General features: G+C 40.3%; 1 protein-coding gene across 3 annotated transcripts in view; it reads right to left on the reverse strand.

Moving 5' to 3' along the window:
- Positions 1-27,319, reverse strand: part of ZMAT4 (zinc finger, matrin-type 4) — a 336,866-nt gene that overhangs the window by 126,196 nt on the left and 183,351 nt on the right. For all 3 annotated transcript variants that reach the window (XM_005856446.2, XM_014536453.1, XM_014536447.1), the window contains one exon: positions 18,565-18,721. In XM_005856446.2, the coding sequence (XP_005856508.1) occupies positions 18,565-18,721 (157 nt within the window). The remainder of the gene's footprint in view (positions 1-18,564; positions 18,722-27,319) is intronic.

Genomic DNA, 27,319 nt, shown 5'->3' on the forward strand with positions numbered 1-27,319 from the left:
TTTGCACACTTCATTGCCAAGCAGACACCGCCAAAAGCGAGTGCATGAGAAAGAATATAAATTATTTCTATTGAAGAATTTTTAGAACAAGGGTGCCATTAACAGCCAACGAGGATGGCACTTCAGGCTTTCTTGGTCAGTGTGTGCCACAGACCAAGAGCTTCCACATCACCTGGAATTTATTAAAGGTGAAAATCTCAGGTCCAGCCCTCCACCATTGGATGAGAATCTACATTTGTGAGCATGTAAGTGGGCTCATATGCAAAATAAATTTCAAAAGCACTGAAATTAGGATTCAGTGGTTCTCATCCCTGGCTGAGGGTTGGATTGAGCTGGGAGAGATTAAACAGAATCTCTACCCCAGGCCAATTAAATCAGAATCCCTTGACATGGGGATGAGCAATGATAAGTTTTAAGGCTCTTCAGGTACTTCTAGTGTGTATACAGTGTTGGAAACCATGGGACTGAAAGGATACCATCTGTGATGGGCCTCACTTTTATGACAATCTTACTAAGCATCTGTGTTTTTATGTGTAATTCCTTCAACTGTATGTGCTGCCACAGTAGGCATACAGCACCACCCAAGCCCTCATGGAACTTGAAATCTAGAATGAAAATATTTTAAATAGTTTCACAGAACTACTTTATTATGTTGTATTATTTCTACAGAAGATTATGTGCTTCCTAAAAAAATCATGAGACAATAGTTCTAGAGAAAATAACTCAGGTTTTAAAATAAAATCAAAACAAAACTCGGGGTTTTTAACTATACTTATGTTTCCTACAATAAAATGGGGTTAATAGTTCAACCTCAGACCTTTGCTGTGAGGATTAAAATTGCTTGCTTGATAAAAGTTATTTCCCAAGCATCCTGGCCACAGAGAAGGCTAAGACTGGAACCCAGATTTCCTAACTCCTCCCCCTTGTTTTTCCACTGTCTCACACACACTAGTTCTGCCTCTGGTAAGAGGAAGTCAAAAAAGCTCATCTACTGGTAGTGAAATGTTCAAGTAGCTGGTCATAAGTCTGCAGTTACTATAGCAAACAGATGTGTTGTAGAATAAAGGAAGTACAATAGAAGAACCAGAGAGATGGCTTGGGAAAAGATGTATGAGTAATGGTTGAAGGATTTGGAAATACTTAGCCAGAAGAAAGGAAGCAAAAATATGACTTAATAACACTTGAGATACATAGAGGATTATGGAATTTGGATTGATGGCAAGCTGTTTTCCAAAGCTGCTAAACACAGGAAACAGACTAAGTTTGGAATGGTAGGCCTCTTGAAGAGAGGGAGTTTAAGGGTGTTGGTGCATGATGCTGAGAAATGCTTACTGCCCCTGATAAGGTTGGTAGAATGTGAGCATTATTAATACCTAGTGGTGGAGGGGAAAGCACTTAAACCACACCAGAAGCTGGAACTTAGAATTAAATGAAATTTTACTGGAACAGTGAGATGGATAAGATGTTAAGTCAAGAGTCTGTGAATTTCTACGTATAACTCATTCTACATCTCAGTCTCAGAATAAAACATAACTTTAAAAAAAGTAACATTTTTGAAGATTAAATCATCATAATTAATCAAATGTATGGACATCTTTCTGACTTATTTTGATTAAAAAGAACCTGGCATTTGCATTAAGATCAACTAAAATATTCATGTATATGCCAGAGTCAATTCTTTCCTCCCTGCCCATCAGCACTCTTGTTTTATTATATTTACTAACTGAAAATGAAAGGTCCAGATATTGAGATTTCATCTGCTCTGTTGACTGAAAAGCAAAATAAAGATGCCAGTGATTAGCACTTTGCACTAATCAAGATATAATTACAGAGAGAATTCATGAGTACTCCATTAACCCCAATCTCCTGCTTCTCAATTAAGTGGTCTCAACAGGTAGCATAGAACAGCAATCATGCCTGCAATTGGCTGAGACCCCTGGCTTCCAAAGACCTTCATGTCTTTCAGTTTTGAGGATGGCACTCAGAACTCCCATATCTATCTTTAGCCAATATCACTAACAATAAGAATGGCTTCCTCCAAAAGGAATTGCCAAGGCTTAGTTGGTGCCCTTTAATATCACTAATAATAATATAATTATTAATTGGCAATTAATAATGTATCAAAATGGCCATAAATCCTCTTGAAAACCTTGGATGGATTTATAATGACAGCCATAAACTAGTGTGTGCTCAACAGACAATCGAAGAAAGTCACGTAGCAGAAAATCCTACACAACAGACACGGCTTCTCTGACGGCTGGAAGTAGAGTAAGAAAACATGAAATGTCCTCTTTCTGTGTCACCTGGCAATTTATATAGCAGAAGTGGATATTGATAAATTACTTAGTGGCTTTATTTTCCTATAGACTCACTTCATAAAATAAGAGGTGTTTCCATTGAATTCTATACTGAGAGCTAAGCCCTGAGATCTGGTTTTCCCTACCCTCGGGAGAGAATGAATAATGAATTTTTTCTGGGCTCTCTGAGAGACAAAGGGACCTGAATGTTTAAAGAGGGGTGTGCTTGATATTAAGAAAATAATTGCTTCTTAGGGCCCTGAAAAAAAGAGGGTTGCAAGAATGGATAGAGACCTACACATCTTAAAAACCAGTATGTCTAACTTGGGGCCTTGAATATCCACAGTGAGGCTTTGGCCTTCTCTTCCATAGCCTAGCTTGGCACAAAGGAGATGGGACCATCAATGGAAGTCACTGACCTGAAGGAATAGGACTGCCTGCACAGAGAGAAGATGAGTGAGATCCATTCTGAGGAAGCCCTGGCTTCACTGCCAGCCTGTGGACACCCAGCACACAACACCATCTGGGTGGTTATCAAGTAGTCAGAGCCCATAGGCTGAGAGGCATCTTTGAGGATACCTAATGCCTCTAGGCCCTTGTATGACCCAAAAGATAGATAGGGCACCCAGAGAATGACTGAGATTGGCCTTCTAACCAATCATCAGGGCTGGAGGACAGATGTAACTTAAATTGATTTCAAAAATATAAATAAACATGATACTTATTGTACTTGAGTACTATCCAGTAATTCATACTTCTTGCATCTGATTATTAAAGAAACCAAACTAAGCATTAAGCAAGCTTTTAAGGCTGATGTTTATATAGATATTTCAAAAGATGATAATGTAGTTTGGGACACTGACTGCCAATTATTTTAGGTGAGACGTTTACTTTACAAGTGCCTTTTCAATTTCATAGACTAGACAGTTTTAAGGTTCTTATTTTTAATAGATGGCAAGAATTGTTGCCAGAAAATCTCTCACTCTGTTTTTTTCTGAGTAGCAATGTGTTCTGTGTACAGATTCCAAGCCTTAACTACATCTCCTATTCACAGTTTCAGAGTAAGCACAGGAAATTGATTATTTTATTTTTCTACTATATTCCTTCATAAAAATGTATTAAAGAACACTCTAGAATAAAGGGATAACTGCATCATAAAGCTTTCAGAAATCCTTAACTGTCTTACTCCACTCTTTGATCACCCAAAAGAGAAAACTGAGTTTATGGTATTTAAAAGGATTTGTGAAAATCACCTAGGACTCAATGGTCGGCAAACTCATTAGTCAACAGAGCCAAATATCAACAGTACAACGATTGAAATTTCTTTTGAGAGCCAAATTTTTTAAACTTAAACTATTTAGGTAGGTACATTGTTAGTAACTTAATTAGGGTACTCCTAAGGCTTAGGAAGAGCCACACTCAAGGGGCCAAAGAGCCGCATGTGGCTTGCGAGCTGCAGTTTGCCGACCACGGACCTAGGTAATAGCCTCATTGTTAAAATCTTTTATTCTACCTAATCATTGATTCTTTGTATTGATCATCCTATATAATAAAAGCCTAAAATGCAAATTGACCGAATGGCTGAAAGACCAGAGGGATGACCTGTCGCTATGACGGGCACTGACCACTAGGGGGCAGATGCTAAATGCAGGAGCTGCCCCAAACTGCAGGCCCCAGGCCAGCCAAGGTGGGTGCTAGCAGCCCCCCCCTCCCCCGATCGCCCCGCCAGTTGCCCCACAGATCGACCCTGATTGCCGGCCAGGCCTAGGGACCCTACCCATGCATGAATTTCGTTGAAACGGGCCTCTAGTCAAATATAAAATAAGATAGTAGCCTTGACCTAATCATTGTCCAAAGCCTCTTTTGATCCACTGTACAGAAGTAGTGACCAAAAGAATTTTGTTCACATTGTTAATTCATTTAAACTCTGTTCACTGTGAAGTTGTTAATGGCCAGGTTGATGTGGTTTCTTCTGACAGTGTGACACCATGGAAACACTACTTCAACAGAAGTCTCTTTGCCACCAGCCAGTTGTGTCACCTTGGGCAAATGATTTCAACTCTCTAGGCCTCAGTTTCATCATTGGGAAAATTAAATGATTAAAATAATGATTGGTAAGCACCTTCTAGCTTGCAATTCTATGAATCTATTCTTTGTTGTATTTATAAGCATTCAAAAAGCCAAAGAGATCATCAGAACAAATGCATTGATCTAGAGATGATGCCTTAGAACAGGCCAACTTTCCTAATTTCAAAGGAAATGCATCACTATGAAGAGCTGCCTGTTTGACAAACTATTGTTTGCATCTATTAAAATAAGTATCTAGACAGATCATGCCTGGCAAACCAAATAACCTGAATCGGATGATAGAAATGCCATGGCATATAAAATCTTATATGCAAATACAAGGTGTTGATTGAACCTGAAGCACATGTATTATTCAAAATTTGAATTTATGTAACTTTCAAACAAATCTTTATTCATTCAACAGAAACCTCAAATAAGCAATTCTGTGTGACATAGAAATTTATAGAAAAGTTCTGAAGCTCTGTCTCTTTCATCTTCCGAAGGAAAAAAGAAAACCAACAAGATTTTAGAAGAGAAATATACACTAAACACACTTACACAGAAGACAAGCAGAGTTGACAAAGACCATTGCTTATCTGTCCCTTTTCCCACATTGTTCACTATTCCTACAAATGAGAAAAGCTTGATTTAAGGTTTCTAAATATCTGTCTTTGTTGCTTTATTGCTTCCAGTCATCTTTGTGAGAACCTTGGGGTTTGAATGGTACTGTTCATTAGGCAAGCAAAAATCTATAGATCATTTTATGAAGCAATATCCATCACCATCTAGAAATCAAGGCAAGGTCCTAGAATGTACAATCAGAAGCCCTGGGTTCAAGCTCCAATTATATATTTTACTATGTAACACCAAGCAAGTTACTTTACTCTGCAGGGTCTCCGTTTCTTCATCAGTAAAAGAGACATAATACTTTATACTTTGTGTTTGTTATGATGATTAAATGAAACAATAAATGTGATGCTTCTGATAACATATCTTTACAATTATCAGTTATGATCATTGATTTTATTATTAGGTTACATTCAGTCTACTCAATACAGTTTTACCACATCCCAGGATCTTTCAAATATTATGTATTTTCATTTCATTGTTGAGAGATAAACAGACTTTTTAAAACTTATTTTTTATAAGTATAATAAATATAAAGTTAATTTTGTTATGTAGACAGTTAATTCTTACTACTCACGGTAGGTATTTCTGTAAAGTCTCCAAGAACACAAATTGCAAACACTGAACCATTGCTCTTGGGGAAGTTCAAGGTTTAGGTTCCTGTGAGCCTGTGGTCACGCATTTTAATCAGTTGATCAATATAAAAGCTTGTTTTATATGTTCTTCTGTTTAAAGACACTTTATTTAATATATGTTTGATTCAAAGCCAACAACACTATAACTCATGCCTGGAACAAGCTTGTTTTCCCTGTAAGGCACATCACTACTTCTTGGAACTTAGGGACACTAGACAGCACCTCAGCACTGTCCTTGGGAGCCATTTAAAATGGCAAAATCACCAACAAAAAACACAAAAATTTTAAAAACCTGGTACTAAATAGATTACAAAAAGGGCACTGTTTGCAGGATGAGAGCTGAAAGAAAGAGTAGAGTCAACCTTGTCAACCTCAGCTGAGAGCCTGCACATGGAGCAGCTCAAGATCTGCACCACTTTGCACATGTCTACAAATGACCATGGAAATGCCATGAGTACTGATTCTGTGGTTACAAATAAATTTCAGTAAGTAAGTAAATTCACAAATACAGAATCTGCAAATAATGAGGATCAACTGTCTGTGTGTATGTATACACTTGCATACATTTACATACAATAATATACTCATTCAACTCAATCATATGGCAGGCACTGTATTATGTATTTTACTTATATCTTCTCCTTTATTATAATAATTATTAGAGGCCCAGAGCACGAAATTTGTGTATGGGTAGGGTCCCTAGGCCTGGCCGGCAATCAGGGCCAATCAGGTTCCCCGCCTCCTCCTTCCCTCACTCCCTCAGTGCCCCCACCACCACCACTGGTTGCCCGCCATGTTCCGTGCCACCCCCTGGTGGTCAGCGCACATCATAGCGAGCAATCCAACTCCCGGTCTCCCGGTCAAACTCCTGAGGGGACACTTTGCATACTAGCCTTTTATATATATACTAGAGGCCCAGTGCACGGATTTGTTTACTGGTAGGGGGTGTGGCCTGCAGGGATTGCCCGCTGTGGGAGCACACTCATCCTGGTCAGCCAAGCGGCTGTGGACCCACCCTCTGAGTGGCTGCTCCTGCTGTAGGAGTGCTGCTCATCCTGGTCAGCCAAGCGGTGCTCCCACTGTGGGAACGCACTGACCACAGGGGGCAGCTCCTGCATTGAGTGTCTGCCCCCTGGTGGTCAGTGCGTGTCATAGTGACTGGTAGACCAGTCGTTCTGTTTGGTTGCTGGGTTTTTATATATATAGACTAGGAGCCCAGCACGTGATTTCAAATCACGCAGCGTGGCCCAGCCCACCCACCTGCAGCCCTGCCTTGACACCCGAACCTGTCCACCAGAGCTCCAGTGCGCTTGGCCCAGCCCCCAACCCTCTGGCCTTCTCCAGCTGCTTCAAGCCCCGCCCTCAGTCCCTCTAGTCACCTAGGGCTAGTCCCGCCTTCTCTGGGTGTCTCCCACTTCCACCCTGTCTCTGGAGCAATGTGGCAGCTCCGCCCCATCATGGCGCCAAAGGAGAGTATGGAAGCCTCCCGCCTGCTGCACTGTGCTCCTTCCCCTGGCAGGTGGGCCACATGGCACTCAGAGTGTGAGCGGTGGGTGGCAACGGACTGGTGAGGGGGGTGCTGTTGGCTTTCACCCCTCCCCTCCCCGGCACGGGATCGTCCTGCCTCCTCCGGGCGCCTCCCTGCTTCTGCCCTGTCTCCGGAGCAATGCCCCAGCTAATATGCTAATGATCTGGTGGTTACCATTACGGCGTATCGAGCATTAGCATATTATCTCTTTATTAGTATAGATATAGATATAATGTAAATACCCATAAATTTAAAATATGAATTTGAGGGTGGAGGAGTTAAAATAGCTTGTAAAGATTCAAGAAATATATCCAGAATTTAAAACTAGGTATGATTTTAGAGCTTATGTTCATACTTTACATTATTCTATATTTTATCAGGAGAAAATGAGTTTTTAAAAGTCTAGCAAATGAACGGGCATGATACTTACTGTAAAAATGAAAAACAACTACCTATGATCACCCTATTTAACTGAAATTTAAGTAACCAAGGTAACTTAATTTGAAAATAAAACTATAGATACATAAATGTCTATCATTATTCTAATGCATGCTTCCCATTTTTACTCATCCAAAAAATATTTATTAAATGCCTACTATGTGCCCGGAGGTGTTCTATGTGCAGTCATCAACTGAGAGGTGGTGTTGTGATGCCTTAGCAACTGACCTCAGAACTGCCCGCTATCCATCTTCTAGCATCGTTAAGATGTTAAAACCTACACACTGCTAAGGCAAGTTCAAACTCATAGGGGTCAAAAATGAAGGAAAAGGTATTGCTGGGAATTATATAAAGATAAATGCTCAATATCCAGTTTTGTTAAGAATGATAGAAGTATTCATACAAGCTTATATGTGAAACAGTAACTTTAAAGGACAGTGTATCAACCAGATAGATTAGACTATCCTACAATAAGAAACATCACCAAAATATCACAACAAAGGCATCTTTCTTGTCTTGCAAAGTCTAATGAAGGTTGAATGGCTCTCTGCTGTCTTCTTGGCTAGTCTTAAAATAATGCAAATTACACCTAAACACAATCAACGGGAAGCCTGGGGAATGTAGAAAGCAAATGGGTTTCAGATGAGCAATGTCTCTGTCACAGACAAATGTTCTTGTTAATCATAAATATAGTACATAACCATTTATATTATGGGTAATCTTAAATTTTCCTTTGATTAATAGTACACAATGAGGAATATCTGTAATTTAAAGCTTTTTTTCCTCTAGGCTTCAAATTTCTTTTAAATAGTACACAATGAGGAATATCTGTAATTTAAAGCTTTTTTCCCCCTAGGCTTTCAAATTTCTTTCAAAAAAATTATTAAGAATAGTTAAATGAAATTTTCTTTTAGGATGTTCTTTAGGATTTGGAGTAAGAATTCAGTCTTATTCTTATTCCAACTATCTTATTTATATGGGTTTATCAAAAAAAAAAAAGGAAAGGGAAAAAATCACTAGCCAGCAAAAATGATATTGAGGTCCGTGACCTTTATCAGTTGCAATCAGTTAAATGAAGGTAGCTATGTACTGTGTTGAAATTGTTCCCCCAAAATTTATGTCCAGTCGAAATTTCAGAATGTGAACTTATTTGGAAATAGGGTCTTTGCAGATGTAATTAGTTAAGCAAAGTTGACTCATACTGGATTAGTTCCGAACCTGATCTAGTAACAGGGGTCTATATAAGTAGAGGAGAGCACACACTGAGACACAGGGAAGAAGGACAGTGGCAAGGGAAGCAGAGATTGAAGTGATACAGCTGGAATGCCAAGGAAGGAGCCACCGGGAGGTAGCAAGACACAAGGAAGAATTCTTCCCTAGAGCCCTCAGAAGGACATGACCCTGCCCACACCTTGAGCAAAGACTTCTAGCCTCCGGACTGTGAGAGGATAAATTTCTACTGTTTTCAGCAACCCAGTTTATGAGACTTTATGGCTGCAGCCATGGGAAACTAATACAGATTGGATCTCAGACTTCAAATAAGAATTAAAAATCAGGAGATACTGCCCAGCTGGTCTGGTTCAGTGGAGAGTGTAGACCCACACACCAAGGGGATGCCAGTTTGATTCCCAGCCGTAGGGGGCATGCAGGTGGCTGCCGATAGATGTTCTCTCTCATCATTGATGTTTCTCTCTCTCTCCCACACCCTTCATCTCTCTCTAAAATCAATAAAAACATATTTTTTTCAATCAGTAGATATAAGCATATTAATATTATGGCAAAATCTGGTTATAATTTCCTCTATTTAGTTTTCATAAATGTTTTGAATTTTAGGCCTACTTGAGACATTTGCTATCACTCAAATCTTCTCTGGAGGGCCTCTCCATGCTTAACAAGGGAGAACCACTGGGTTTCCCTCATTCTCTAGTCTTAAGGTACTTCCCCAAGGTACACCTTTCTAACTTTCCTCTGTGCCCAGTGTCATCTATACACCAATCCCTATCTCAGTGCCACCCCAGCTTCTCAAAGGTGCATGGCCCTGGAAAATGCTTCCATTTTATATGTGCACCCATACCCCTTCCATTCTCTCCTTGCTGCCTCTCCCTCAAGATCATTCATTATCTAGATCAGGAGTCAGCAAACCTTTTATATAAAGGACCATGTAGCAAATACTTTAGGCTTTGTGGACTCTAGGCTCCCTGACATAGCTACTCGACTCTGCCGTTGTAGCACAAAAGCAGCTTAAATGGAACGCAAATGCATGTGACAGTGTTCCAATAAAACTTTATTTATGGACACAGAAGTATGAGTTTTATATGTTTTCCATATGTCACAAAACATTCTTCTAATTTTTTTAACCACCTAAAAACATAAAAATGATTTTTTTGGCTTTCTGACATATTACACAGGCAGCAGCAGGTCAAATTTAGTCTTCAGGCCCCATTTTGCTAAGTGTACCCTGTTCTAGATCACTGGTTCTCAAGTAGGGCCAGCCTTGCCCCCCAGGAAACACTTGACAATGTCTGGAGACATTTTTATCATTAAAACTAGAGGGGTTCCTTGGCATCGAATGAGAAGCCAAGGATACTGATAACCATCCTGTGATACACAAGACAGCTCACCACCCCCCAATGAAGAATTATCCAGTCAAAAATGTCAATACTATTGAGATTAGAAACCTTGCTCTAGATATAGGATTCCTATGAGATATTGAGAACTCACCTTAACAAATCACCATAAGTTATATAGTTAGTAAGGCCTTACGTAAACAACTCTCTTCATAAATTATTCTCAGAACTTTCCAGGTGCAGTTACTTTAATTTTTTTAATATCATTTTTATTGATTTCAGAGAGGATGGGAGAGGGAAAGAGAGTTAGAAACATCAATGATAACAGAGAATCCTTGATTGGCTGCCTCCTGCACGACCCCTACTGTGTATCAAGCCCGAACACAGGCATGTGACCTTGACTTGAATTAAACCTGGGACCTTCAGTCTTCAGGCTGGCCATTGCTCTATCCACTGAGCAAAACCAGCTAGGGCAAAGTGCAGTTATTTTAACAGCTCTTCAATATACTCTTGTATTTGTAGATCTTCATGGTGTGCTGTGTATTGTAGTCAGGTACATATGCTCCCTCTTCCTACATGGTAAACCTGAGAAGTGCAAGGGCATCTCATCCACCTTTGTATTCCCACATCACAGGATGTTTGTTGAGAGGAACTGAGCTAAGAAAATAATGAAAATAATGAAATCTTCAGGCTATGAACTCTCTTAAAGCAGGTACCAGATAAGGAAATTGCAGAAGCTGCTTCTATTCCTGACAGTGAATATTTACTGTCCTGGGTGGTCAACTGGCAACAAGGTGCCACGCTGGATGGAGCATGAACTAGCTTTGGCCAGAAAGCCTGGTGGGACTGCAGCTGGTTGAGGCTTCATGCAGTGAGAAGCGCCACTGCAGGGGTGGGGAACCTTTTTTCTGCCAAGGGCCATTTGGATATTTATAACATCATTTATGGGCCATTCAAAACTATCAACTTAAAAATTAGCCTGCTATATTTGGTCAAACATTTAAATAACTTGCCCCTGATGCCTTGGCAGGGCCAGACCAAATGATTTTGCAGGCCTGAGAAGGCCTGCAGGCCAGATGTTCCCCACCCCTGATTTAAAGCCAGATGGGACTTCCTGCACCACTCCTGGAGGAGTTGAATGGCAAGCATCTGTTGAACTTGGAGTCAGAAGCTAGAAGTTGTATGGCATTACACGGGGCAGGGCAGTTGAGGTCACAGAGATGATATGGATTTGGCAGAATACCTAACTCTGAGTTTGCTCAGCCTTGCTCCCATCTGACATACCCAATGCCCCTGGGATTCCCGACTCAGCTTCCCTCCCAAACTCCTGATTTTCTCTCAATCAAGAGTTTGCTCTTCCTTTCTCACAGCTCCTCTCTGTCCCTACCCCAAGCCTCTGCACTGGTTATGCTTCTCCCTCCTATGTTTTCTGGTATCAGCTTGTCCACACCTGGATGTCCAGGCCAACGCCTTTCTGGTTTCCTCCCGGCATACATCCAAGTCCCTGGCACACAATGCAAAGCCTCAGGGGCCAGCCTATCAGGCACTCAGACCATTTCTCCTTTCCTCCCACCTAACCTCTGCTCAAACCTGGTCTCCTGCTCACTCCTATTAGCTGCCACCCGTCTCCCCTCTCTGCCCAGTCGCGCTGGATTAATGTCTCATTTGGCAGATTTCCATGGCTGTTTCAATTATTCTTCTCCCCAAGGTTTCTGAGACCTTGTACCCTGTCCTATGTTACTTGCACTTATCCTCAGGCAGGAAGGGAACAGCAGGTTACATTTTCCTGTCACTGTCTGTGAGGAAGAAGAACATGGCAGTCCAGCTGTGTACCGAATGTAGCAGAAGAATCAGTGTGAAGATGAGGAGCACTTACAGACCACATGGGACAGGAGACTCACCCAAAGGGAGCAACCTTGTACAATAGGCAATATAATATTTTAAGTGCAAAATTATACAGCACAGAGCTCAGAGTGGAGTAAATAAAAATAGCTTAATTTCCTAAGTGGACAGAGCTAACTTTTACTGAACTCTGACTATGTGGCACTGTGATTAGCACTTTGCATTTATTAATCAGCCGGTGTAATCATCATGGAAATCGTTTGATATAAGTAACGGCATTATACCCATTGTACAGATTAGGAAAAGGAGGTTCAGGCAAGTGAAGTCCTCAGCTAATGAAGAGTGGGCCCAGGTATGTCTGACCTCACAGCCCACACTGTATTAACTGCGATTTCTAGCAGCCAGAAGGAACTCCAGAGATTGGTTGAGACTTGAACTGAACCTTGGAGGATGGAAGGTGTTGAAATCCATGACAAGAAGAGGAAAGGGCCTCTTGGATATAGGATATCGGCAGGAAAGGCACGGTGGGCCACTGGTACATTTGAGAGTGTGTATTGAGAAGACAGAGGAAATAGGGTTGGGGATAGAGAAGAGCTAACTTGTGCAGCTCCTGTGAACTAGAAAGACTAACGAGTCTGGGTATCATAGGAAACAGTCAGCAAAAATATTGCACAGTACAGTAACCAGTTGTGTTTGAGGAATAAGACCATGACACAAAGATATACGTCTTGCCCTTCAGGTAAGTCCCTGACAACAGTTACATCAGTGCTCCCTGAGTGGAATTTGAGCTTCCCCAAGGGGAAATGTGTGAAATACACATGAAGCAGTACCCTATTTGGCCAAGTATTTACTTAGGTCATTGTATTAATTTTTGATAGCTTCTATAACAAATTACCACAGATTTAGTTCCTTAAAATAACACAATGTTATTGTATTACTATTTTAAACATCAGGAATCTTAATTCCATATGCAACCTTAATTCCTCTCGCCATGCAACACATATTCACAGGTTCTGGGGATTAAGATGTGGAGATTTTTAGATACCTCTATTTGGTCTCCTACAGTCAGTGATCTTGCCTTTGGGGATCCATCAAAGGCAGAATTAAATATGTCCTTACAGGTCAACAAGGCAGCCACTTGGAAAAAACCACAGCTCAGTGCACAGGAGCCCAGAAAAGCAACCATGAAGTGCACAACCTTAGGGCTCTGTCTGGTTGCTCACCCTCTCCACTCTGTAGGAAGTACTCACCTTCACCCAGAGTCAGCTCCCTGTGAGCAGACTCTGGGGCTAATCCCAGCCTTAAATAAGCAAGATTGGAGCTGATCTCTGAAGTTTGGCATAAGCTTCTAGCTCTTTTATCACTTATGTTTCTATTCTGATAACAGAGCCTCTTCCAAATTCCTGAGATCTATACCCTTTTCTGGGCCCTCATTGTGGTGTCTGGTTCCTTGTTTTACCCTCTAGAAAATGACTTACTCTGGTCTCTACTTGCCAGGCCCCAGGCCCAGACCCATGGTCCTGCCCCCAGCTTGGTGGCTGTCTCTCCCTCCTGACAGGTTTCCTTAATGTCAGAGCCTGTTTGTCTCCTCGGCCATCCCCTGCCCATGAACTCACAGTCTATGCTCCCCATGCCCACCAGCACTGTCTCGCTAATGGGCAGCTCCAGTGCCAGGCTCACCTCACTTCATAGAAAGGATCCCAGAAAGATCTGTCTCCAAGGAGACACAACAGAATGTCCCTGTGTGCTATTCCCAAGATAGTGTGTGAACAGCCCATGTTAGGAGCCACATCCCTTCTTAACTCATTTACCAAATGCTCAGAGCACCTTCTAATTTTCTTTTTTATATATATTTTTTATTGTTGACACTATTATACATGTCTCCCACTTCCCCTCCTTTGCCTACCTTCACCCAGCCCCCACCTCCCAAAAAGTGCTTTTAAATCTATTGTTTATTCTGATAAGGGTTAGTAAGATCACTTCATCCACCATTAGAATTAAATGACAGATAAGAAATCTGAGGTTGAAAAAGATAGCAGAGCTACTAAAGATTATATAACTAGGCAGAGTTAGAGCCTGAGTTCCCGTCTCCTGACTCCCAGGTCAGTATTATTTCTGCTATATTATGTCAGTGTGTCAAGCCTGTAGATTCTGGAGGGGAATCTCAGGGTTAGAAGGAATTTAATGTCATCCAGACTAACTATATAATCTAGGGACTTTAAATGTCATGTATGCTAATTATGCAGGAACCCCCTCAGAAAATGCCCTGCCAAGTGATTAGCATCTCCCACAGCTACACATTTTACCTTTAAGTATCTCTGAATATTAATAAATTCTCTCTTATCTTGAGCTCAGATCTAATTCCCTCATTTTCTACTCACTCCTTGGTTATATTTGTTGCAACCAAGCACATATATGCATCTGCACACACACACACACACACTCACACACACAACATGAATACTCCTCATGACAGTCTTCCAAATGATTTACCCCTGAGTAATCATTTTTCCATGCTTAACAACTTTTGCTTCCTTCACTCTTCCTCCAATGAGAGCATTTTCATGCTCTTCATTGTCTGGCCTCTGGCCTCTGGCCTCTGGCCTCTGGCCGAGTCTCCCTTCAATGCTCTTCATAGTGTGATATGACTACACAACCTCACTCTGGCCTCTCATCCAGCAAGATCTCCATGCTGAGGTCTGCTGACCCTGGAAAACACGATGAGTCTAGAGCCGCACAGCCCCCCCCCCCCCCCCCCCCCCCCCCCTGCTCTCATCTTGCAGCAAAATCTAGAATAGCATGAACTAGAACAGAGATTCTGAAACACACTAACCAAGAATTGAAACTGGTTTTTGTTCCAGTAACTCAGGTGTTCTAGTAAACGTGTACCCACCTGGAGAAGGCAACTAAAATGACAGCTAATTCTGCAGGATACCCAGCTGATGCGTGAGCCCAGGGCACCCTGAGTCAGAGGAAAGGTAATGATTCACAGGTACCAATTGCTCACCCTCAACACGTGGAATAGCTAGGAGAAGCAATGAGTCGTGCTTCAATTATTCCTGCCCAGAAAACACTACAGTTCAAAGAGCCCATTATTCATGGAGGCAGCTTAGGCAGCACACCTGAGCAGGAGAATTGCTTCGCTCTGGATCTTGATTCACTTTCTTGAGTTTTATATGGGGTTTTTTTCTTTTGTTTTCATTACAGAGGTAATTTGAAGCCACGCTGGTTGATTAGGCAGAGCAGTTCCTAGATGTACACAGGGCAGCCACAGTTCAGAGGGCGAAGTCTTTCAGGAACTGCTGCTGGGCTGGGCTGCAGGCAGCAGGAACCATGACAGGTAAAGAGCTAAAGGGGCGACACAGAAGCTCAGGAAGCCCGTGGCCTGGGTATCATCTCTGGTGCCTCTTGGTCCTGATCCTGTACTTGTAGTAACTGAATTTGTGCTTGAGACCAAGCCCTCCCCTATAGCCTAGGTCTGGGAACCAGGTTTTTGACATGTTGCTTATGCTGGATGACCAGCCCAGTACTCTTAAATAATGATGCTCTGCAATACTTTTAACAGTCCTTCCTTTCCACCGTGGTTGGCAAACTGCGGCTCGCGAGCCACATGCGGTTCTTTGGCCCCTTGAGTGTGGCTCTTCCTAAGCCTTAGGAGTACCCTAATTAAGTTACTAACAATGTACCTACCTATATAGCTTAAGTTTAAAAAATTTGGCTCTCAAAAGAAATTTCAATCGTTGTACTGTTGATATTTGGCTCTGTTGACTAATGAGTTTGCTGACCACTGCCCTAGAACCACATGATTGCAGCCAGGACCTTGTTTCCACCTGCCAGACTTTCCTGATGCTGGTGCCCTGCTCAAGACTCTGCAGGACCTCTGTACCCAGACTCTCCACTGCTAGGTTCTACCCTCCTTAGCAAGCCCTCAAACCCTATCCTGTGCCACACCTCCCTGGCCTACCCTCTGCTTATACTCTTACCTAAGGACTCACCTCTCTCTATCAGGTATACTGTTTCCTTTGCTCACTACCAGCAGCTGGGTTGACACTAACCCAAGCCCAGGGACCAATTTCACTTCCCAAGCCCTTCAATTCTATCTGATGTTGCCACTTTTCAAGATTCTTTCTTCTCAGAGCCGTGTTAGAAGAAAATGGATGAGAGGATAAGCTTCAGAACAGTGATGTGCAGCCTGGGGACGCTGAGCAAGGTGAGGAAGGGGAATGCTGTTTCCCACAGCCCCACACAGAAGTAGTGCTCTTCCACCCACCCACCCCCATTCCCTACTTGCCTACCCAGCAACCTGATTTCTGTCACAGTGAGGACTGGGCCAGTTTTATGGACACCAGAGCAAAGGCACTATATAAAGATTTTAGCTTAAGTGATTTTGATTTTTCTTTTGGAATATTGATGGCAGCTAACAAATTACAGCCAAGTTCTATTTACAGCTCTGAGGGTATTTGAATTCAGGAAAACACACTTGCACTTGGCGATCTTGGGGATATATTTAAATTCACAAAGAACTATTTTTGCCATGTGGTGATTTTTTTTACAGAAATAATAACTCTATTTGCTAATTAAGGTGATAAACAATGGTACAGCTCCTCTTCCATCTCTACCTCTGAACTTAAATTTAATAGCAATCCTCTGCTGAGGCAGAGAGAACAAATGAGCTAGTTGCTCATTCATGGAAAACAGAGAAAAATTTTCCAGGGACTGTTTTTTTGAGGTGTCTATTTTAAGAGATTTGAAGGGGAGTAGGTTACAAGGTGAGTATCCAACCTTTTAAAGAGCAAGAATCAGGAATTTCAATCAAGTGGTTGCTTATCAAATGCTCATACACAGAGTATGCCCCCAAATAGGCTGAGCTTGTCACCAGATTTCATGTTTCACAACCCTATCCTATATCTGAATGTCAAAGCCACCTTTGCAAAAAAAGTGTTCTTTTGTTAGACTAAGTAGAAAAATACAGTGAAAAGATTTCTTGCTATTCTCTAAGTAAAAGAAGATCTTTCTTCTAAGAAAAACACTGCTGAGGATAAAAGCCAAGTATTGTTTTATACATTCTCCAAATTCCAAAATACCATTTAAAAAAGAATTACACCCACGATTTATGCACGATTCATTAGACAGCAGGATAAAATGAACTGCTAAATTTTAATTGCATTGAAAGAATAGACATCTTGAACTACACCTCCAAATTCTTTGGATTATAATCTATTCTAGTTAACATCTTCACCATAATGTATGCCTTGTTCAAATAGCCTACCTTGATTAAATTAAAACAATATTTTTAGTTTTGTGCTTTGATAGACTTCCGAAAAAAAATTTTTAGTTAAGCAATTAGAAGGCCAAATGTTATTCAATATGTAAGCTTTTGATTGTGAAAGTTAATAGGTTAAAAAAGAGAGACCAAATATTGTCATTTGTTAGAGCATTGATGGACCTTGTATGCTCATTGAATAAGCGAGATGAGAAAGGACAAAAAACATGTGATTTTATTCAGATGTGAAGAAAAAAATGAACATACGAAAAACAAAAACAAACTCATACATGCAGACAATAGATTGGTGGTCACCAGAGGAGGAGTAGAGAGAGGGTGAAATGGGTAAAGGGCGTCAAAGGTGCAGAGACAGATAGAAACTAGACTTTCAGTGGTGAGCACTGAAATGCATGTAATGTTATAACCAATGTTACCTCAATAATTAAATAAATCATAATGGATTATTGAATTTATAGCAGATAGCCTGGCCGGTGTGGCTCAGTGGTTGAGCGTCAATCTATTAACCAAGAGGTCACAGTTCGATTACCTGTCAGGGCACAACCTGGGTTGTGGGCTCGATCCCCAGTGTGGGGCATGCAGGAGGCAGCCGATCAATTATTCTCTCTCATCATTGATGTTTCTCTCTCCCCTCTCCCATCCTCTCTAAAATCAATAAAAACTACATTTTAAAAAAATTGTAGCAAATCATATTTAACATCTAAAAATAAGGATTTAAGATTTATATTTAAAACACCATATCTATATTTTCTTATTCTAAATAGAAAATTTCTTTAAAAAAAAAAAACCAACTCAGTTGTCTGCAAACAAACATGGTTTTCATAACTGCAGTTTTCCTCTTCCCCGCAGGATACCCCGGACCACACAGACCTGGGAGGGAATGTACCCGTTACACACAGCACACTCTCCGTTACCATACTGATTGCAGACTGAAGCTAGGGAAGAACACTGTTCTTTGCATAATAGATATAATATCTTACATAACATACAATAAGTATGACAGACAACATCTTGCAGGAGGTAAACAGCCTTTCAGAAGTTGCAGGCTGCCGGCTAACAGACCTAAAGGAGCCAGGTTCAGAATGAGCACCTGCTATTGGACTTAACGGTCCACGACAGTAAGGTTTGCCAGGGCTACCTGCCCCCTCCCTTTAGGTGTGGAAGGACATCTGCCATGAGTCTCTGATTCTGGCAGCCACCACTGAAGAGGGAGCAGAATTAAGGAGACAGGCACGCTGCTTGAACTCCCGCATCTCCCCACGATTGCGCTTCACACACATACCTGTGGCCTTTAGCGGGGTTTTCTCTCCTAGCAACAGTTTTAACCTTTTGGCATGGATTTTGCCTTGATAATGGGAGTCGGCCACCACCGCTGAGGTAAAAGACATGTTGCAGAGTGTGCAGCACTTGTTCTTATCAACCATATCAGCACCACTTCCCTGCCAGGGGAGAAAAAAAGATAACATTAGAGAGAAGCCCAAGGCCTAAGATGTCTTCATTCCCATTCCATGCTGTTGCAGATGAAACTGACCACAGACTTTCTTATGGAGATGTCTCTGGTTTTTGCTCTGCAATCTCTTTGTGCTTCATGATAAGCATCAAAACTTCACTCAGTTCCTGACTTCACCCCACATTTATTTAGCGGCTGCTGCTGCCAGGCACTGGGAATATAGGACAAACGTTCAGATAGGAATGACCAGAAGAAAAAGGAGCCCACAATTAGGGGAGAACATATTGTGTCTGGCGCCGTGAGGAAAACAGCCTCTAATTGCACCCATTATACTCATTAAAATAGGTAAAATATCAGAGTTCGGGTGACCTGAATTATTTAGCAGAAATTATCATTTGACATTCAGCTCTGCCTTTGACCAATTTTAGCCTCACCAGGCTACAGGGCCACGTGTTCAAAGAGAATTTTTAAGATTTATTTAAGGGCTTGAACATTTTTCATAATTAACTCGTGTATCTATAAGCCCTGATGATCATGCTGGCAGAATTTTCTATGTGAGTTTGTGTAATTTTCCTTTTCTCCACGAAGGTGATTAGTTAAATGCCACACACCCAAAAACTGAAATCCAGCTTGATTTTTATTCTTTTGTAAGATTTGATGAAAATGAAACATGAATCAGAAAAAAATAAATCCTTTGTCAGACCATGTGACCTAGCTATTGTGCACACATCATCAATTGCCTATATTTTGCCAGGGGAAGATTAATCCATTGGCACCCCTCCTGCCTAGTTGGAAATTGGGGGTAAAGTGGACTCTCAGATAAGGAGTTAATCTATTCCTTAATGGAACAGCAATAGCAAAGCATCTCTTTGTTAGCGCAGGCCGTGGATGAGTCTCCGGCCCCACAATAGGACTTTCTCTTATTTCTAGCAAGCCCAGAGAGTGCAATTTAAAATGGCATGGGGAGAAGGATTAGGGTGAGGATGGGATGGAGAAAGAGATTTATACTGTGTATTTTTTTGCATAATAATAAGATGTCCAGACTGCGGAGAGAGTATTGCCTTGCCAATTATGTGGCAGAAAATGAACTCTTCCTTCTTTAAGACATTAGTCTGTAATTTCTGTGATCATTAGCATTAGTCCTTGGGAGGAGTGGTGTGTGGTGGTTGGGGAGGGTGTGAGCGTGGGGGGGAGGGATGTGTGTTCCAGGGGCTGGCCTGTAGTTCAGGGGAGGAGGGGAAGTGAGAGACTTCAAAAGGGAATCTGTGATTTGGAGTTACAAAGCCGCACCTACTGCAATTTATTCTCTTGATCTTAGAATATTAAGCCTCAGAGTGTCCCCCTTTATTATAGTTAATGAGTGAGATGTGAGGGAATGTACTTCTGGGGATTTGGGGGGTCAGTGAGAGAAAATGGATCCTGTGGAGAGAGAAGGAGCTCCCCCAAATGTCCTCTCCTAGAAAGGGACTCACCTTAGGGCAGGACACCTGGGTAGTCACTGAAGCTGCGCCCACTGAGTGTGCCCTTGCTGAGCATTTAAAGTCAAGGTGTTCTGAGTTTCCCCCCATTAAAAAAAGAAAAAAGCCATAAACACTTTTACACCCTGGTGTGGTCTACAGTGAAGCCTGACTGGGCCAGGCAGGAAAGGAGACAGTTGGCTTCTCCTCACCTACCTCCTACCAAGCCCTGGAGCTGACACATAACCCATGGAGGGCGTAGAGCCCAGGAATACCCGGAAATGACAAATTGTGGTGTTACTAAGGGTTCAAGACCAGTAAATGTGGAGGTGATAGGCCAGGAGGGATGAAAGACCCAACCCAGTTCTTTCCCATTATGTGCTATAGAAGATAATCGGTGCTACATTAAATAAAAAATAATGGAAGAAAGGTTGTTAAAATGAAAGGAGTAGCTTGAATGACCAATTTCTGATCTATTTATGCATGATATGCATCAAGGTATATAATTTTTCTTAAAATTAGGCACAAGATCATAAGCCAAAGCTTAACCCACAGTCTATAACTATGTGGAGTTTGCACATCCCTGCTGCTACTTCCAGTGAAAGTGCAGCCAAACCTGGCCTCAGGAAGCAGTCCTTCTCTTGCTGGAGCTCTAATGAAAGGCCAGAAACCCAGAAATAGGGGCTGGTATCACGATATGAAGTACACTCAGAACTAATTTCCAGGGCAAAGAATTGGCCTTAATGTGGATAATGACCAATGGATTTATGTCATTGATTCATTCAGCACATTTTTAAGAACCTACTAAATATTAGATTCTGTATTAGATAAAAATGGCACTGCTCTCTGTTACCAAGGACGTTGAGACCAGGAGACTTGGAGAAGTCGGACCAAAAATAAAAATAAAAGTATTATAATCAAGGAAACAGAGTCTTCTCTTGGACTTACATCCTCCTAATTGTAAGGTTAAAAGACCATTTAAGATAAGTCTATCTGTGTGGATTTTTTTCTTCAAGCCTTTCTCATGCCTGGAATGCCTTTCCTCATCACTTTTTGTCTAATTCAGTCTTTTCAGAATTTGTCTTCATGGCGCAGTTTAGTCATCACTTCCTGAAGGTGAAGATTCTTCTGACCTCTCTACTGTTCTGCAGAAGTAAGCATTGACCTTGCGGTCTTCTATCTGCCCTGCACATAATTCTTTTACCATAGAACACTAACTAATACATTTATTTTGTTTCCATATTTGTTTCCCTCATAAGCCTATAAAATTCTTTTAAGATCAAGGAAATAATCTCAATAATATTGAAGCCCTGGCACTTAGCACAATGCTTGCCAAACAGGGGGACCTTTAGTTGTTTACTGAATGAATGGAGTTCTGGGTTGTTTTGTGGGGTTAATAATTTGAATGACATAAGCACAAAATGAAAACAGGTAACACATGGGGGTCTAGTTATTATCCAAATTATTTCAGACTGACAGGAAGGTAACTAGAAAGAAAAACCAGAGGTATCAACAATTTATTCCTAATTTGAGGGTTTAAGTAAGAAATGTTTCCCCAAAATTTGTTGGTTTCGTCATAGTTTTAATATATATTCCTAGATTTCTGCTTACCTCGGCAATCTCATTCACATCATCATCATATAGGAGAATCACATAATAATAGAAAAGGAGAGCCAATCATTATGAAAGTAAATACCATGGAATGTAGTTATGCCATAATTATAAACGAGGGACCAAGAAAGTTTGGGTACTTGACAATAGAAGGCCTATGAGGCCCTGAGAAGTTAGGTGGCCACTGAGGCCAGCAGGACATGCTTACGGGATATTTTACTAAAGGAGCCAATGTAACTCACATGATATGATTGTAAATACCACCTCTTCTGACTACTTGAATGACCTTAGTGAAAAAAACAACTACTTAGGAAAAAATCTAAATATTAATCAAGTGCCTGCAAAGAGAGAGAATTTAATTGTGCCTTCTTGGTTATGTAAATTCCCAATTAATGGCTCTTTGCAACTATAGATCATATAATCTATATTGAAGTCTCCCACTGTACCCAGAGCAATGTTCATAGATTGTCCCGGATAGAACTCCATAAAGTTTGATGAACTGACTTCAATGAATACATTTAAAGTTTCTGGTTTAAAAAATTGATAATGGCCCCAAGCTATCAAGTAAATGAAGAGGAAAACTAAGATTGTCTTAAAATATGGATTTCACACTAGAGGCAATAATTAAGTCAGACTTTTTTAGTGCAACGTCCACATTGCTGAAAAAATATATTTGTAGAGTATCCTAAGTCTGCTTAGTCAAAGCATTTTGCAAAGCTAAGAAGTTTTCAAATGAATTCAATCACAGTGAAAAACCCTAGATCAGTGGTTCTCAACCTTCCTAATGCCGTGACCCTTTAATACAGTTCCTCATGTTGTGGTGACCCCCAACCATAAAATTATTTTCATTGCTACTTCATAACTGTAATTTTGCTACTGTTATGAATCGTAATGTAAATATCTGATATGCAGGATGTATTTTCAGGGGTCTCGACCCACAGGTTGAGAATCGCTGCCCTAGATGATTCTGCCCAGAAATCTAGTCCCAGAAGGCCTTTCTCTTTAAGGTTTTTTAAATTAAATTCAAATAATTGCCTTCATTTTCTTATATTTTAGATAAATATAAAAAGTCCAAGAGAGAGACTTCCACTTGCAGAATTTCAGAGTAAGGACTTCTTTGAAACTGCTCCCCAGCAAACAACCATAACTAATAAAAATTGCTTCTTAAAAAACAAACAATTCTTTAAAGTCTCTGGAAATTGTCCTAAGAGCAAATGGCAAATTAAGAAATATTTATTTAAGAAAATATACTAAATTTCAATAAGAACTTCAGCCACAACTATCTACCTCCCCATCAAACCCTCTGATGGTTGGGTGGGGTTAAGAAAACAGAGCTCCTTGACCCATCAGCTCCCAGTTAAGGGAAATCACGAAGGAAAGACCACCTAAATTAATCACATTCTCTTCATTTATAAGATGAAAAAGCTAAATTTCTAGTAATGTAGCCATGAAATCAGGTACTCCCTTCTTCCACTCACCCTCATTTATAAGACAGAAGCTCTATCCTAAGCACAGCAGGCTAAGAATATTGTAACTCTGATTGCCCTTGCCTCAGCACACATGCTTATCTGTCCATGCCAGGACAGATACGCTGAGAAGACCAGAGGTTGCCACCTCTGCCCAGCTAATAAAGCAAGGCTTTCACTCTGAGAGAATCATGCCACTGTCCCTGTCCCTAGCTCTAGGGCACCAACTAAGAGGTTTTATTTTTCAATAAGAACAAATAGAGAAAAGGAAGTCCATAAGAACAGAGAGCTCATAAACTCTCCCCAAAGGAACTGACTTTATTTGAAATAGAGTCCAAGGGTGCTCTAAAAACCAATGGAGATTTTGATGGTAACCAATTAAGACAAAGCAGATAGCTCTATTAAAGCAATAAGCTAAACCATAGGCCAGCTAGTTTACCAGAGAGGACCAGGAAAAGAGACAGCTAAGGACAGCCATTCTGGAGTCAGAAGAAACTTCAAAGATTTGCCTCAAAAACTGACTCTACAAAAAGAAATGAATTTAATTAGATCAGACTATGGAGCATTTATGTCCTAAAGCAGTGACAAAACAACTGAACAATTATCTAGCAATTAGTAAAACCTACATTCTAGGTATGATTCCAGCAGAGATAGGCAATTTAACAGGGGAGACCAGAAAAAGAGACAAAAGGAATCTTTTAAAACCTCTGTCATCACACAGTGACTATGCACATTCCTAAGGCTGCTCTTCCGAGCAATGATATTGGTAGGTGCCCATTGTGAAGGAAATAATTATTAAAATAGCTTAGCCAACACATTGGACAAAGAAATGAGCAAACAAAAACAATCTCTGGAGGATGAGGGAACCCGAATGCAGCACTGCTACAAAATATTACCTAAATATCCAGTTTTCAACAATAGCAACAAACTTGAAAGTATGAGAAAAAGAAAAGTGTAATCCCTACACAGAAGAAAGCGGGGAGGGGCAGATGTAGGTTTAACTGGCAAAGACTTTGAAACAACGTCAAAGATTTCAAACATTCATAAATGTGTTCATAGAATTAAAGGAAATCATGTTTAAGGAAGTAATGTAGTGTATGGTACCAATACTTTATCAAATAGAGAATATAAATAAATAAAAAATTTAATCAAAGTTCTAAAGTTAAAAATATAATAATTGAAATAAAAAGTTCACTAGAGAGTGTTCATCGGTAGATTTGAGTTTACAGGAAAAAGAATTAGTAACTTGAAGATAGATCAATAGAGATTATGCAATTGAAAAAACAGAGGGAAAAAGAATGAAGAAAATTAAAGTATCAAAGAAATGTGGGACACCTTTAAGAACAGCATATGCATAAAATGGGAGTATCAGAGATGAACAGAAAGAGAAAGGAGCAGCAAACAATATTTAAAGAGCTAATGACTGAAAACTTCCTAAATATTTAGAAAAAATTTATCTACACACCCAATATTTTTAATAAAATTCAAATAGCATAAGCACAAATGATCCACACCCAGCTACATCATGGTTGAAATACTAAGAGCCAAAAGCAAAGAGAAAATTCTGAAGCAGCAGAGAAAAACAACTCATTAAATTCAAGAGAACAAAGTAAGATTAACTGCTGACTTCTCATTAGAAACAATGGTGGCCAGAAACTAATGGGATGATATATTTAAAGTGCTGAAAGAAAGAAAAACAATCTATAAACTAAGAATCATATATCCAGCAACCTTATATTTCAAAAAATAAATGAAATAAAGACATTCAGAGATTTTTTTTTAACTGAGAGTAATTGTTACTAGCAGATCTATCTTACCTGAACTGCTAAAAGAAGTTCTTTATGCTGAAAACAAGTGACACCAGAGAGTAATTTGAATCTCATGAAAAAAACAAAGCAAAACCAAAAAGCACCAGTAAAAATAATTATATAATTATAAAAAAACAGAATATAGGCATATGTCTTCTTTCTTCCCTTAACTGATTTACAAAGTATAAGTATGAAATCATATGTAAATATTTGTATAGTTGGGCCAATAACATATAGAAAAATAGAAAAATATAAGGTATTTGACACTAATAGCACAAAGGAGGTAGGTGACAGCAAAATTGTACTTGAGTAAGAAAATGACACCAGATTCTAATTCAAATTCACAGAACAAATGATGAGAACCATAAAGGGTGAATAAGGTTAACACACTAAAATATACATTGGTCTCATTTCTTTTTATAAACTTCTTTAAAAGAGAAAATTATGTAACAGTAATTATAACAATATATTGTTGAATTGTAACATACAGATGGAAAATGTACAATGATATTAGCACAGAAGGAGGAAAGATAGCAGACAGCTATACAGGAATAATATTTCTATATCTGGCTTAAATTAAGCTCATTTAAGTCTTAAGTAAATTTTGATAGGTTGAGAATTATGCAGTAAGCTCCAGAACAACCACTAAAGTAATAATTTAAAATAATATACTGAAAAATCACTAAAGAAATTAAAATGTTATAATACAAAATATCCTCTCAATTCAACATATAGTTGCATAGGAGAAATAAGAAACAAAAAAGATAAGATTCATTTAAAAAATAAAAGTAAAATGGTATACATAAATCTAACTGTAGGAATAATAACACTAAATGTGAAAGTATTATAGAATATTAGAGGCCCGGTGCATGAAATTCATGCGGGGGGGGCGGGGGGGTCCCTCAGTCCAGCCTGCAATGACGCGTTCTGCGCCAGGCCTGGCCAGAGGCCCTCCGTGGCCGGGCGCAGAACGCTTGCCTTGTCACCGGCACAACAACACAAGCGCCCCCCCCCCCACCGCCCCTCCATGGCCGCTGCCCAGAGGCCCTCCGCGATTGGGGTAGAACGCTTGCCTTGTCACCATGGCAACAAAGCAACCATTCCTCCAGGCCGCTCACACTGCCTGCTCTCAGTGGCCGCCCCCCCGCCCCGGGACTGGGGGACTCCGGTGGGGCTGAGAGGACTGGGCGCTGCCATCTTGTGGCTATGGGCACCGCCATCTTTGTGACTGAGTGATGGTTAATTTCCATATTACCTTTTATTAGATAGGATCATCAAAATTGAAATGGTAAGGCTGGATAAAAAAGTGACCAATCTATACATTGCATGAGGAGACACTTTAAATTCAATGATACATATGGGTTAAAGTAAAAGGATGTAAACATACAGCAGGCAAACAGCATCCATAAGAAAGCCGTAGCAGCTATGCTAATATCAGATAAAATAAAACATTAAAACAAACATTATTGCTAGGGATAAAGAGGAGCTTTTTATAATGATTGAAGTGCCAAGTCTTCATGAAAATATAACAATCATATACATACATGCACATAAGTACAGTTACAAAATATATGAAGCAAAATCTGACAGAATAAAAAGGAGAACTCGGTAATTCTATAGATGTCTATTGAATCTAGTTAAGTCTTCTCTTTTCTTCGATTTTCTTATCAACTTTCTGCATAATTGTTCTACCTATTATTGAAAGTGCAGCATCAAAGTCTCCAACGCCGCCCCCCCGCCCCGGGACTGGGGGACTCCGGTGGGGCTGAGAGGACTGGGCGCTGCCATCTTGTGGCTATGGGCACCGCCATCTTTGTGACTGAGTGATGGTTAATTTCCATATTACCTTTTATTAGATAGGATCATCAAAATTGAAATGGTAAGGCTGGATAAAAAAGTGACCAATCTATACATTGCATGAGGAGACACTTTAAATTCAATGATACATATGGGTTAAAGTAAAAGGATGTAAACATACAGCAGGCAAACAGCATCCATAAGAAAGCCGTAGCAGCTATGCTAATATCAGATAAAATAAAACATTAAAACAAACATTATTGCTAGGGATAAAGAGGAGCTTTTTATAATGATTGAAGTGCCAAGTCTTCATGAAAATATAACAATCATATACATACATGCACATAAGTACAGTTACAAAATATATGAAGCAAAATCTGACAGAATAAAAAGGAGAACTCGGTAATTCTATAGATGTCTATTGAATCTAGTTAAGTCTTCTCTTTTC

This window comes from Myotis brandtii, unplaced genomic scaffold (genome assembly GCF_000412655.1).
Source record: "Myotis brandtii unplaced genomic scaffold, ASM41265v1 scaffold103, whole genome shotgun sequence".
Taxonomy (NCBI): Eukaryota; Metazoa; Chordata; class Mammalia; order Chiroptera; family Vespertilionidae; genus Myotis; species Myotis brandtii.